At 49.0% G+C, this 10,877-nt stretch overlaps 1 protein-coding gene across 1 annotated transcript in view; it reads left to right on the top strand.

Annotated features, from left to right (window-relative positions):
* Window positions 1–5,219: 5,219 nt before the first annotated feature.
* RHBDL3 (rhomboid like 3) overlaps window positions 5,220–10,877 on the top strand; it is a 48,369-nt gene continuing 42,711 nt past the window's right edge. The window contains exons 1-2 of the mRNA XM_069872468.1: window positions 5,220–5,349; window positions 8,438–8,461. Coding sequence (XP_069728569.1) covers window positions 5,230–5,349; window positions 8,438–8,461 — 144 coding nt within the window. The 5' untranslated portion in view covers window positions 5,220–5,229. The remainder of the gene's footprint in view (window positions 5,350–8,437; window positions 8,462–10,877) is intronic.

The following is a 10,877-nucleotide window of genomic DNA, read 5'->3' as shown; positions in this document are numbered from 1 at the left end:
TGCAGAGTTACTTTATTAATATTTGTAATTCATGCATAAGATTATTTTAAATTATAGCTCTAACTACAGTATTGCATAAAGCGTGAGAAAAAAGAATCGCATCTTAACAGCCAGGTGAAGTGGCTGAACTTGTGAGGCCAAAAGGGAATTTGTTGTAAATAACCTGTACATATTAAAGCAGTAAGACATTGCTTCCCAAAAAGCATTCAAATTACTGTTCTCGGGTGTTCACCTTGATGACATACTAGTGTATAGCTGGAATTCATTTTTGGTAGCGTAGGCTCAACTCAAGGATCATACTTCCTCAAGGATTGCTTATTTATTTCACATTCATCTGAAGTGACTTCATCTTTTTGGACTGTAAGCTGTACCAGGCAGAACTTGTGATTTTCATAACTGTTCTTTTCAACTGATGAACAAATGTCCCCACTAACGGTGTATTTCCAGAAGTCCTTGTTGCTGTCCTGGTTTATGAATTTTCTATGTTACCTGACCAGTGACAGACTTAGCAGTCTGATATTTCTTTGAGAAGGGAAAACAAACTTCCAAAACTGCCAGATCAACTTCACATGCCGTGTATAATCCGTGTTTTTTGTTTTCCACTATGTTGTGTTTTATAACCCTTACGAATCAGATGAGCAAATTTGTAAATTATAAATGTTTATAATTCGGAAAACGTTGCCATTTACTTTCTCCCATCTGTCAGTCGACCCTCTTGGAAGCTGTGCGTAAGGTAAAACTGAACTAGTACACAGTGCCTATTCTACTCTAGCATATTAGTTGCATGGATCACGGTGCATTCGGTAACTGCCTAGAATTACCTATAGACACAGCTTTTTTAACAATCAAGTAAATCAAACATTAATTCCTCATGACAGACCTATTTTTCCATTGCTGGCCTTTTCAAGTATTTCAATAAAATAACTGTGTACTGTGTTTGTGTTTTATCTTTTTTTCTGCCCCTCTCCTCTTCCCTTGCCATGCAGCATGGTCCTTATACAACTTGTCCTTTATCTGAGAGAATAACAGCCAGTACCTTCAATTGTTGGAGCTTTAATATCTTGGCTATGGAGTTTCTTTGATTTGACTTATGACTGTGCTGCGGCCAGTAGAGGTTTATTTCTGATTTTTGTTAGAACACAGAAGCTGTTCCTGTGGTGTTTTAGAGTATAGACACCAATGTGTAGTCAACCATGAACTTTATTTTCTTCTCCTTGACTGTAAAGATGAACAGCCCAGGGGGTTGTTGGGAAAGCTACTGTCTGTTTGTTACCCCCTCATCGTAAAAAAATTCTTCCTTAGATGTACTATAAATCTTCTCTCTTTTATAAAACTGTGACCCCTTGTCAAAAAGTTTGCCCTGCTAAAAAGTTTGTCCCTGTCTTTCCTGTACTGGAAGCTGCCCTAAGTCTCCGTGGAGCCTTCTCTTCTCATGGTTGAACAAACTCAGCTCTCAGCCTTTCCTCCTAGGAGGTGCTCCAGCCTTTGGATCATCTTCATGGCCTCCTCTGGAGTCACTCCAACAGCTCCACGTCCTCCCTGGGCCGAGGACTCCAGAACTTGAACACAGGGCTCCAGGTGGGGTCTCACGAGAGTGGAGCAGAGGGGCTGAATCCCCTCCCTCGCCCTGCCGGTCCCACTGCTTTGGATGCAGCCCAGGACAAGGTTGGTTTCTGGGCTGTAAGCACATGTTGCCAGCTCATGCCCAGCTTCTCATCCCCCAGCACCCCAAGTCCTTCTCTTCAGGGCTGGATACCAGGTACGGCACCTTGCACTTGGCCTTGTTGAACCTCATGAGGATCACACAGATGTTCAGGCTTGTCCAGAGCCCTCTGGATGGCAGGAGCTCCTGTGGGAACGGGAAGACCTCTCCCTGCGGGCAGACCTGTCCTGAGGAGCGGCCGCCAGGGGCCGCTGGGCACCGGCTGTGTTGTGTGAGCGGGCACTGGTGTTGCTCTGCAGCGGGCACATCTTTGCTGTGAGCAGTGGCTCCATCAGCCCAGCGAGCCCCAGAGACCAGCAGGAGAGCCATGATGCGGTTCCCTAAGGAAAGTGCCCATGCAGCCGGCAGCGCCGCTGGGCACTGCTGTGTCCTTGCCCTTCCCCACCACGGGGCTCCTGGGCTGAAGAACAGAACCCATTGCCACATACTCCTATAAACCCAAGCGTCTCCTGGGGTGAATCAGAAGAGTTTGTTCATGGGTCCTTTTGCCACCCATGAACAAACTCTTCTGATTCACCCCAGGAGGCTTAGCTAACAGATGTTGGCTGGGTCCCTATGTTGAGGGCTTTTTATCGCCTATTCATGAGCTGACCTTTTCAGCCACTTCCCACACAGCAATGACATATATCTACGTTTTGGTGGCAGTATTAGGAATGTAAAGGATTACCTACATGACTGAATGTGAAAATGGATTAGGTTTTTATTATCTCGAGTTCTTTCTAAGTTTCTTCTGTCTGCATCTGCTCTGTGGTGACCCACAGTTCCCTAGTTCCTCTAGCAATTACTGTTTTCCAAGGCAGAGCCACCAGGGTATGCAGGGGGGCGAAACGCCAGTCTAAATTAAGAAGCTCTCGCAGACTTGGAAGCTGATAATTTGTCTGTAACAAAACTCCTCATTAGAATACTGTTAATTTCCTTACTGTGACAATTATAGCGCAGCACTAGCTCATATGTGTGATGTGCAGAGATATTTCCCAGAAAAAAAAAAACAACCCAACCCTATCATTACCACTAGTGAAAAACATTCCTTAGGGGAGAAAAAATGAACTTACAGTTCGGCAGCAGCTTTCCAGTTTAGTGGGAGTTTGGTGTTAAGGGAAGGCTTTGGGGGTTCTTCCTGTTGTTCATTGCATTTTTGTTAGACGTCATGGTTAGCATTTTCCCTGCTAGCGTCTGGAATAGGAGGCAGTACAGAGCGTTTGACATGGCAGTCGCCAACTGTGTGGGACCTGTTACCCCTGAAATTCAGCTCATTTAGACTCTCTTTACTTTAAAAAACTCGCCTCCCTCCTCCCTAAAGACATCTTTAAGTGATTGCTGTTTCTCTCTGTTGGCATAGCATATTTTTGCTTATCCATCTGTTTTGAAGTTGTGATGAGGTTTAGTTTTTTAATCAAAAGGATTGTTTCTATAATCGCTGTTTGGTGCCTGGAATATTTTGGCAGGGGAGGCACTGTATGAGTGAAGTGGGTTCGTGCTTCCCAACAGTGCTGAGAAGAGCCTGTTCCAATGCTTTGGGAGAGCAGGCCGGGCAGGCTCTAGACAAGCGAGAAGCGGGTGCTGGGCTGAAGGAATCACCTTTAAACCTGAGCGAGGTCTGCTCTGTTTAAGCGATGGGTTTGCTCATTAAAGGGAGAGAAGCCTTCTTGTTCATCTGTTGCTCTGGAGACCCCTAAGAGCTGTTATTTGGTTGTCATTTTCCCACCTGAATCCCAAGCTAGAAAAGCTCTTCAGGCCCAAAGGTCCTGGGTTTAGTTCTTCCTCTTGCTTTAAGTGTTTAGTTAAGGTCTTCAAAATACTGGAAGGGATGAGGGGGGACAGTTTTAAGCTGAAAGAGAGGAGATTTAGATGAGATCTTAGGAAGAAATATTTTCCCTATAAGGATGGCCAGGGAAGTTGTGGCTGCCCCCTTCCTGGAGGTGTTCGAGGCCAGGCTGGATGGGGCTTGGAGCCCCTGATCCAGTGGGAGGTGTCCCTGCCCATGGCAGAGGGTTGGAACTGGATGGGCTTTAAGGTCCCTTCCAACCCAAACCATTCCATGATTCTGTGATAATATGATTGTGATCAGCTGGGCTCAGAAGCAAACAGAGGGAGGCTTTTTACGTTAGCACTCCTTGAGGATGACAAATTCTTTGCAAATGTTTGTTCAGGATGGGGCAGCTGGGCAGTGCTACAGGGTCAGGTCATTATCTTAATGCTTTAATGTGTTCCCAAAACACAGATCATTTGCAGGATTGACCTTTCCTGTTGTTCTTTCTGAATCAGATCAGGTGACAGACAAGATCGTTCCCTTTATGTGACCTTGCTCAGCTGTGTGGGATGATAGTTTACCCCTTGCCATGACCTTAAATTAGTGCCAGCAGTGCAGGATGCTGAGATGTGGAAACTTGCTGTTCCCTGGAGGCTGCGGGTAGGTGTAGCTCATGTGGGCACATGGAAGGAGCTTGGCTCTTTTCCTGCAGGCAAAAAATCTTATAGTAACTAAGAAGCTAGGACCTAGCAGCAAAGAGCATGGTTTCCTAGCGCTGTGTGGGACAGATTTGATTTGGATCAGAAGTAATATGCAGTACAGAGTTGGTGATAGCTGTGGATGGGAGAGACCGTTGCTGCTGTGTGCTCGGGTGCCAGAGGGATTCATCTGTATTTTTCTTGATTTTCTTTTGTTGTTTGTTTTGTAAATAAATTTGTAGGGAAATGAGGGACTTGTAGCTGGGCTCTGTCCCTGAGAACGCACTGTCTGTGGTTCTGGCCCCTCTCCGCTCCCGCAGAGGCCCTGGCACCGCGGGGACCAGCCTGGCTCTGCTCACCCTCCCCCCTTGCCAACCTGCTATTTCTGGACTTGATGGGAAGAAGCTAAAACTGCTGGATTTCTGCCTTCCGTCGAGGCATTCCTCAAGTTCCTAATCCATGCTCCAGATGGCCAAGATGCCCATCTTGACATGTAGGAACAAATAATTACGGTACAGAGTTTAAACCCCACCAGCAGCCTGGAGCTGTGAGACCCCTGGGATCGCAGGATGCTTTGGGTTGGAAGGGACCTCAAAGCCCCTCCAGCCGGTGGGCAGGAACACCTCCCGGTGGATCAGGCTGCTCCAAGCCCCATCCAACCGGGATTTGAGCACCTGCAGGGCTGGGGCAGCTGCGATTTCGGTGCCTTCGGGAGCCCCGGCGCATCCCGCACCCGCTCGGCGACCCCGGGGGAGGGAGAAGGGGCTGAGCCGCTGCCGGGGGACCCGGGGCTTTTCCCCCCCTCTTCCCCGCCTCCTCCCCGCGCTGCAGCTCCGGGCTCAGCCCCCGGAGGGGCCGCCTGCCCCGGCCGGAGCCGCAGCCGGGATGCCGCTAATTGGATGCTCCCCGGCTGGATGGAGGGTTCCCTCCCCTGCCGGCTGCGGGCTCGGCTGCGCTTGAAAGTTTGCCAAGCGGCAGCGAGGTTTAATTTCTTTAAGGATCTGGGGAGAAGGGGAGGAATCGGAGAGGAGGGGGGGGAGGTGGGACCGTTTCCAAGGATGGGAGACAAGCAGCCGGAGCCTCACGCCAGCTCTTCCCCTGCTGTGGCTGCCGGCGCCGAGGCGGAGGAGATCGAGGTGCTGGGCTCCGAGGATGTGCTACCCATGGCCGCGGAGGATGTGAGTCCCCTTCGCTTCTTGTCCTCTCCCCGGGCTGCGTTAATCGGCTCACGCTATTTATAGATGGAGTGCGGGATGGGGAGGAGGAGGAGGAATGGGGCTGGGGACCCTCCGGGGTGAGGGATGCGGGATGCGCGGGGCTGGGGCGGCACCGGGAGCTCCGCCGGAGTCCCAGCTGCTCCGAGCCCTGAGATTCCCCCTCTCGGGAGCCTGTGCCCTCTTCCAGGGCAGCAAACACCCGAGGAAGTTTTTTTTTTTCCCCGGCTCAGTTTATCCCAGTCCCAATGTCAGTGACTGTCATGAGCTCGGAGAGACGTGCAGTCTCCACTAAAGTATCACGAGCCTTCTGTTCCAAGCACTCTCGAGATGGATATTAGCAGGGAGCTTGCAAAACAGAATGCTGGGCAATCCTACCACTATTTTTTCTTCCCCCCCCTCTCCCCCCGTGAAGGAATTATCAATATTGTACCTTACAATCTGATTAACCAAACTGATGCTGGGCTGAGAGCTTCTCTCCGCTCTCTCAGCTCTGATCGCACCCGAGCGTGGGATAACTCATCTCCGGGTCTCTGCTCGCCCAGCCTAGAAGGACACGAGCGTCCTGCCTGCTTGGAACCCGCTGATGCCAGGCTGGGCAGCAAATCCCGCAGAGCTGCGCTGCTGGGGGTAGTTAGTGCCTGCTCCTCGTCCCCCAAACCTTCCTTCTGAGTCGCCTGGAATTGGGTTGCTGTTGGGTTTTCCTCCCAGAGGGGAGCGGAGGGAGCGCAGCTGAGCTGCATCCCCAGGCTGCCACCCCGAGCCCTCCCCAGCAGGTGATGCAGAGCCGGGAGCAGGTGATGCAGAGCCAGGAGTGCCTCATCCAGGGGCTTGTGCAGCTTTCACTGCAAAGGGTGGCTTTCCAGGAGCTTTCACTGTCTGGGATTCCGTATCCCTGTGCGTCCTTACCTCGGGCTGCGACGTCTTCCCTGACAAATTTTGTGCTTGTCTGGATGGTCTGCAAGAAAGCCTTCCTGCTGTGACACACGTCGGTGCCTTGGAGTTACTTCAGCCTCTACACGAATGCAGCCGTTAGCGATTCAATCCTGCCAGGGGCCCAGGAGAAGCTGAAGTGCTGAGTGCCTGGCAGGATTGGGCTTCTTAGACAGGAGAGACCATGAGCTTTCTTTGCTGAAATCTAGAGCCTCATCCTAGTTCCGCTATGGACTTGCTGCTTGACCTTGAGGTAGGACAGCTCGGGTCTGATCCAGCTCGCAGCATCTTGCCATTGCTTACGCTGGGATCTGTGTTGTTATTTGACTCTAGTACCTTGTTTTCTGCAATGAGCAAAATGGAGCGAGAGCCCATTAGTTCTGGGAAGCAGCTGAGAGCTGGCAACAGATGATGTGACACAAGCCTGAGGTATCCTATATCATCTGCAAGTCAGAAGAGCAGGAAGCGGTGTAGATGCCTTCTCCCTCCACGGCCAAGATTCCCTGCTGAAACAAGCAGCCTGCAGAGCATCATCTCTGAAAATCAAACTGCTCCATGCTAGGAGCGTGCCTCCCCGGAGACCTAACTGGGGTTCATTTTCTTTTATTACTATTGCATGTGAAAGCCTGATGTAAGCTCTGTGGCTTGGCCAGCAAGGGCTGACACAAGGTCAGTCCTTTGTGTTACTAATGACAAAAATATTACGTAGTGGAGGTTTGGCTGTCGCAGCCCTGACAGTGTATAACAGCTCAGCTGTGATGTCATTGCAGCTCTCGGGGCAGTGTTTCACACAGCTAGGATTCAGGCAGTCCCAAAATGTTGTGTTTCAAGTGCTAGGCTGGCTCCCGGTGATGAATGGGAGTTTATAAATGGATAGAGGCGTGGGGAGGAGGGGAGCCAACAGTTTCACTGATTAAGTGGAATTCAGTGGCCTGCTATCCCACTGTGTCTCTGGTCAATTCTGCTTTAGATCTACCTGCTCTGTGAAAGGAAATGTTCTTCCAGGACTAGACAAGACTATCGCCAGAGCTTTGTGTATAGCACAGTGAGGAGATTTGCTTGTATGAGTCTGATGTTGGTTACTTTTCTCATTTTGCTTTTCTGGGAAGGTGAATGAGGCAGAAACAAAGTGTTGTGCCAAACAGCCCTTCGGACAGGAGAGCTGGGATGTGCATGTTTTTTCCTAGGACCCCCAAGCCAGTGGTTGATTACTCTACTGTTGCCCCATGGAAGTTGCTCTTTTCTCAGCTGGTCCCCAAATCTGGGAGAGATGAGAACCTTAAACCATTCATTAGGAATTTCCTCTGTTCTGTGGGACTGTGAGGCAGCAAGTCTTGGGCAGGGAGGTGACTTGCTGATGTTCTTTCTACAAAGCATAAATTGGAGCCGCTCATCAACCTATTTTTTCTGTCCCCAAGTGACAAGGATTTGTGGAGTGTTCACGTGGGCATCTGTGTTGAAGTGGAGCTTCCTCCTACGCTGAGCTCTTAAGGCAGATCTGCCAGAACAAAAGTTGTGGGGTAAATCCTTTTAACGGGCTCTGTCCAGCCATTCCCCCTTCCACCTTGTGTGAGAGAAATTATCTGCCTTTTAGATGTGGGCATGTGAGGCTCAAAGAACTGCTGGGTTATCTAAGACCTTGCCGCAAGGCCCTACCAGAGTTAGGAGCAGGCAGGGCTCTGAGAACGTGGCAGAGTGATCTGTGGGTCAGTGTCGGGCTACAGGACCTCAGAAAGTGATCTGAAAATCTGCTACTACCTCCGCCCTCCCCGCAATATGCACCAAGCTTTCTTGATCCCTGTGAGTAAAAAAAAGCCCTTTATTCCTTACTTGCCCACAAGTAGACAAAGTGAGAGAAAACAGAATTAACACATGAATGTTTTGAGTTCATCCTAATTTGGATTAGTAAATGAAAACTACCCTCCCTGTGGTTGATAGGTTCCCCTGCCTCCTCCTCCGGAAGGGTAGGTGCTTCTGGGATGAAGAAGGATGTTGGAAATGGCACTAAATAGTTTGGTTATTTCTCTGTTAGAATATACTTCTGCAGGTTTACTGCATGTTAATGTTGCTCTTAAACCTTCTTTTTCTTCTTTTTCTTCCCTTATGCCTTGCCTCTCAGCACTGGAAAGCCCTGTTTGATCAGGTATGTGAAAAACTGATATATTGTCTCTGTCTTGTGAGCCGAGAGTCTAACCTCCAGTTAATTTCCTCTATATTAGATTTTCCCTGCAATTCAAATACAGCCTAGAAGTACCGTGCTCCATGCTCCCAGGATGCTGGCGTGCAAGTCATAGTTGTCATGATTGCTTTGGGCCTTTCAATTCCTCTTCAGCCAGGGAGAGATGGGATCCCAGCCTGGCCAGCCCTCCTAGCACAGGGTCTGAGCTGAGGTGCTGCAGCAGGTCCTCTGTCTGCTGCCAGCTGCACTAGCCTTGCTGTGTGGATTAAAAGAACTTCTACTCTTTGAGGCAGGCAGACGAGGACCTGTAAAACCAGCACTGTATTCTTTGGAACAGCTCCTCAGCTGCTGAAGTGACTTCTGCAGGGTTACATCCTCTGGGGAGTCCCTGCTGTGTTAAACTTGCACAGAATGAGCAAAATATCTGCTTCTGTGCCAGAGGCTGTGGTTGTATCAGGTGGACGCCTTGGGTCAGCGCTGCAGCTGGTTGAAATCACCACAGCTTCATAGAGCCCTGGGAGCTGCTGAGGGTTTGAGTTGTGGATTCTAGTTTGCAAATTATGCTTTTAGCTGCCTTAACTGACGTGTTTGCTTTGTGGCGTTCCCTCCATCTGCCAGGTTGAAATGTGAAGAAGCTATAAACCGAAGAGTGTTTCTGGGGTTGACTTGCTTCTAAACTGCAGCACTCTTGATGTCAAACTCTTGTGCTCTTGGGTGTCACCTTCCGTAAGGGAGCTCGCTCTGGTGCTGGCATCATCCTGGCGATGCTGGAGTTCAGATGGAATTCTGTCTCTCTGCTCTATGAAGCGATAATCTAGCTTTTATGTGTGGCTGGATTGCAAAGCCAAAAGCTGCCCTGCAGTCTGTGAAAGGATGTCCTTGGTACCCTGGGAGTCCTGTTATCATTCAGCTAATAACTGGACTGCCTGTTCTGGTGAGTGCTCGTTTATACCCAGTTAGCCGTGACCGACTGCTAGTCCACGTGTCTGGACTGCAATACATTTGTTGTACAGTCAAACGAGCTGGCAGTTGGGAATTAGATGCCTATAATTGTTGTTGATCACACCTAAATTGTGTGGTGTGTTTGAATTTGCTGGAGCTCATAGGGTACGCTGCTACTCAAAAGATGGATGGAGGATAAAGTGCTCGTGGTTTGGGCTGAATGTTTGTTTCAGGCACTTTGAATTCTCCCCCGTCTCAAACACTGGCCTTAATTTGGAGTCTGATTCTTCAAGCATCCTTTGAAGTCATTGAGTCCTTGTGGGATGGGGCTCTTGGCTGGTAGCTACCTCGGGCTCAAAGAGAGGAATCTGTAATTTCCCACTGGACTGGCTTGAATAGTAGATAGGGGGCTTTTTTTCCCTTGTTTTTTCTTTTTTAAGGGAGAGGAGAGTATGACTGTTGGATTTACAGAACATTACCCCAGTGACGAGGGAATGGGCTGTAAGGCAGATCTTCAATAATTAGCTATATTTCAATTAGGGCTGCAGCTGAAATTTAAGCTTTGTCCATGAAGCTTTATTATCAAGGAGAATGCAACCTGTGACAACTGCTCCTAAGTCCTGAATAAATCAATAACGTCTTTGTTGCCTGTGGGCAAAGCTAAGGAGCTGACGTCTTCCTTGAGCATCGTATCAGCAATGCAATTAGCCCTGCAGTGAATTGCAAGATGCTGTTTGTCACAGACCAAGGTTGCTGTTCCCAGCAGCGCTGCGCTGGTGGGACAACAGAGCATTTTGTTTTGTTCTGACCAGCATCCTTGTGAAACCTGAGGACAGTCTTAACAACTAGAGAAAGGCTTTGTGATGAAACTCGGAACAGTGGCAGCTCTCCCTGGGAAATATGACCTGGCCCTACATGCACTCAGAGTGGAACTGGGTGCCTGAGGATTCCCGTGCCCTGTGCATCTCTGACTCATGGGCTGGGACTTAAGTCATCGCCACCCTCTCAGCTGAGACACGTGGGCTTCTGCGTTCGCCTCCCAGGAGAGCAGCAGAGCAAGAGAAGCCTCTGGAGAAAGCGTTAGAGCAGCTGGGAATTCCCAGGCTGGGAGCCTGCAAGTCTCTTGTTTCTGAAGTGATGGAGTATGACAGCAAACAGTGTGAAAGAGGGGGCAGCACATCCCCCCCGCCCTTTGAGAAGGGGAAAGAAATTGCTATTAATGCTTTTTTTCCTGTGTGGAGGTTTTTAAAAGTACTTTTATTTAGGTTTACTGGCAAAAAAAAAAAAAAGCAGGTTTCTATTTACACATACTAAGTCATAGGATGTGATTTTCTTTTTTTTTTTAATGACCCCCTCAACATCTTCATGAAGAAATTATGAATTTTTAATTTAAAACTCCATCTTGGCCATAAAGCTGTGTTTTTTTAATTTTATTTAT

Source organism: Phaenicophaeus curvirostris, chromosome 19, assembly GCF_032191515.1.
Source record: "Phaenicophaeus curvirostris isolate KB17595 chromosome 19, BPBGC_Pcur_1.0, whole genome shotgun sequence".
Taxonomy (NCBI): Eukaryota; Metazoa; Chordata; class Aves; order Cuculiformes; family Cuculidae; genus Phaenicophaeus; species Phaenicophaeus curvirostris.
The sequence above is the reverse complement of the archived record's forward strand: the minus strand, read 5'-3'. Positions and strand labels throughout refer to the sequence as shown.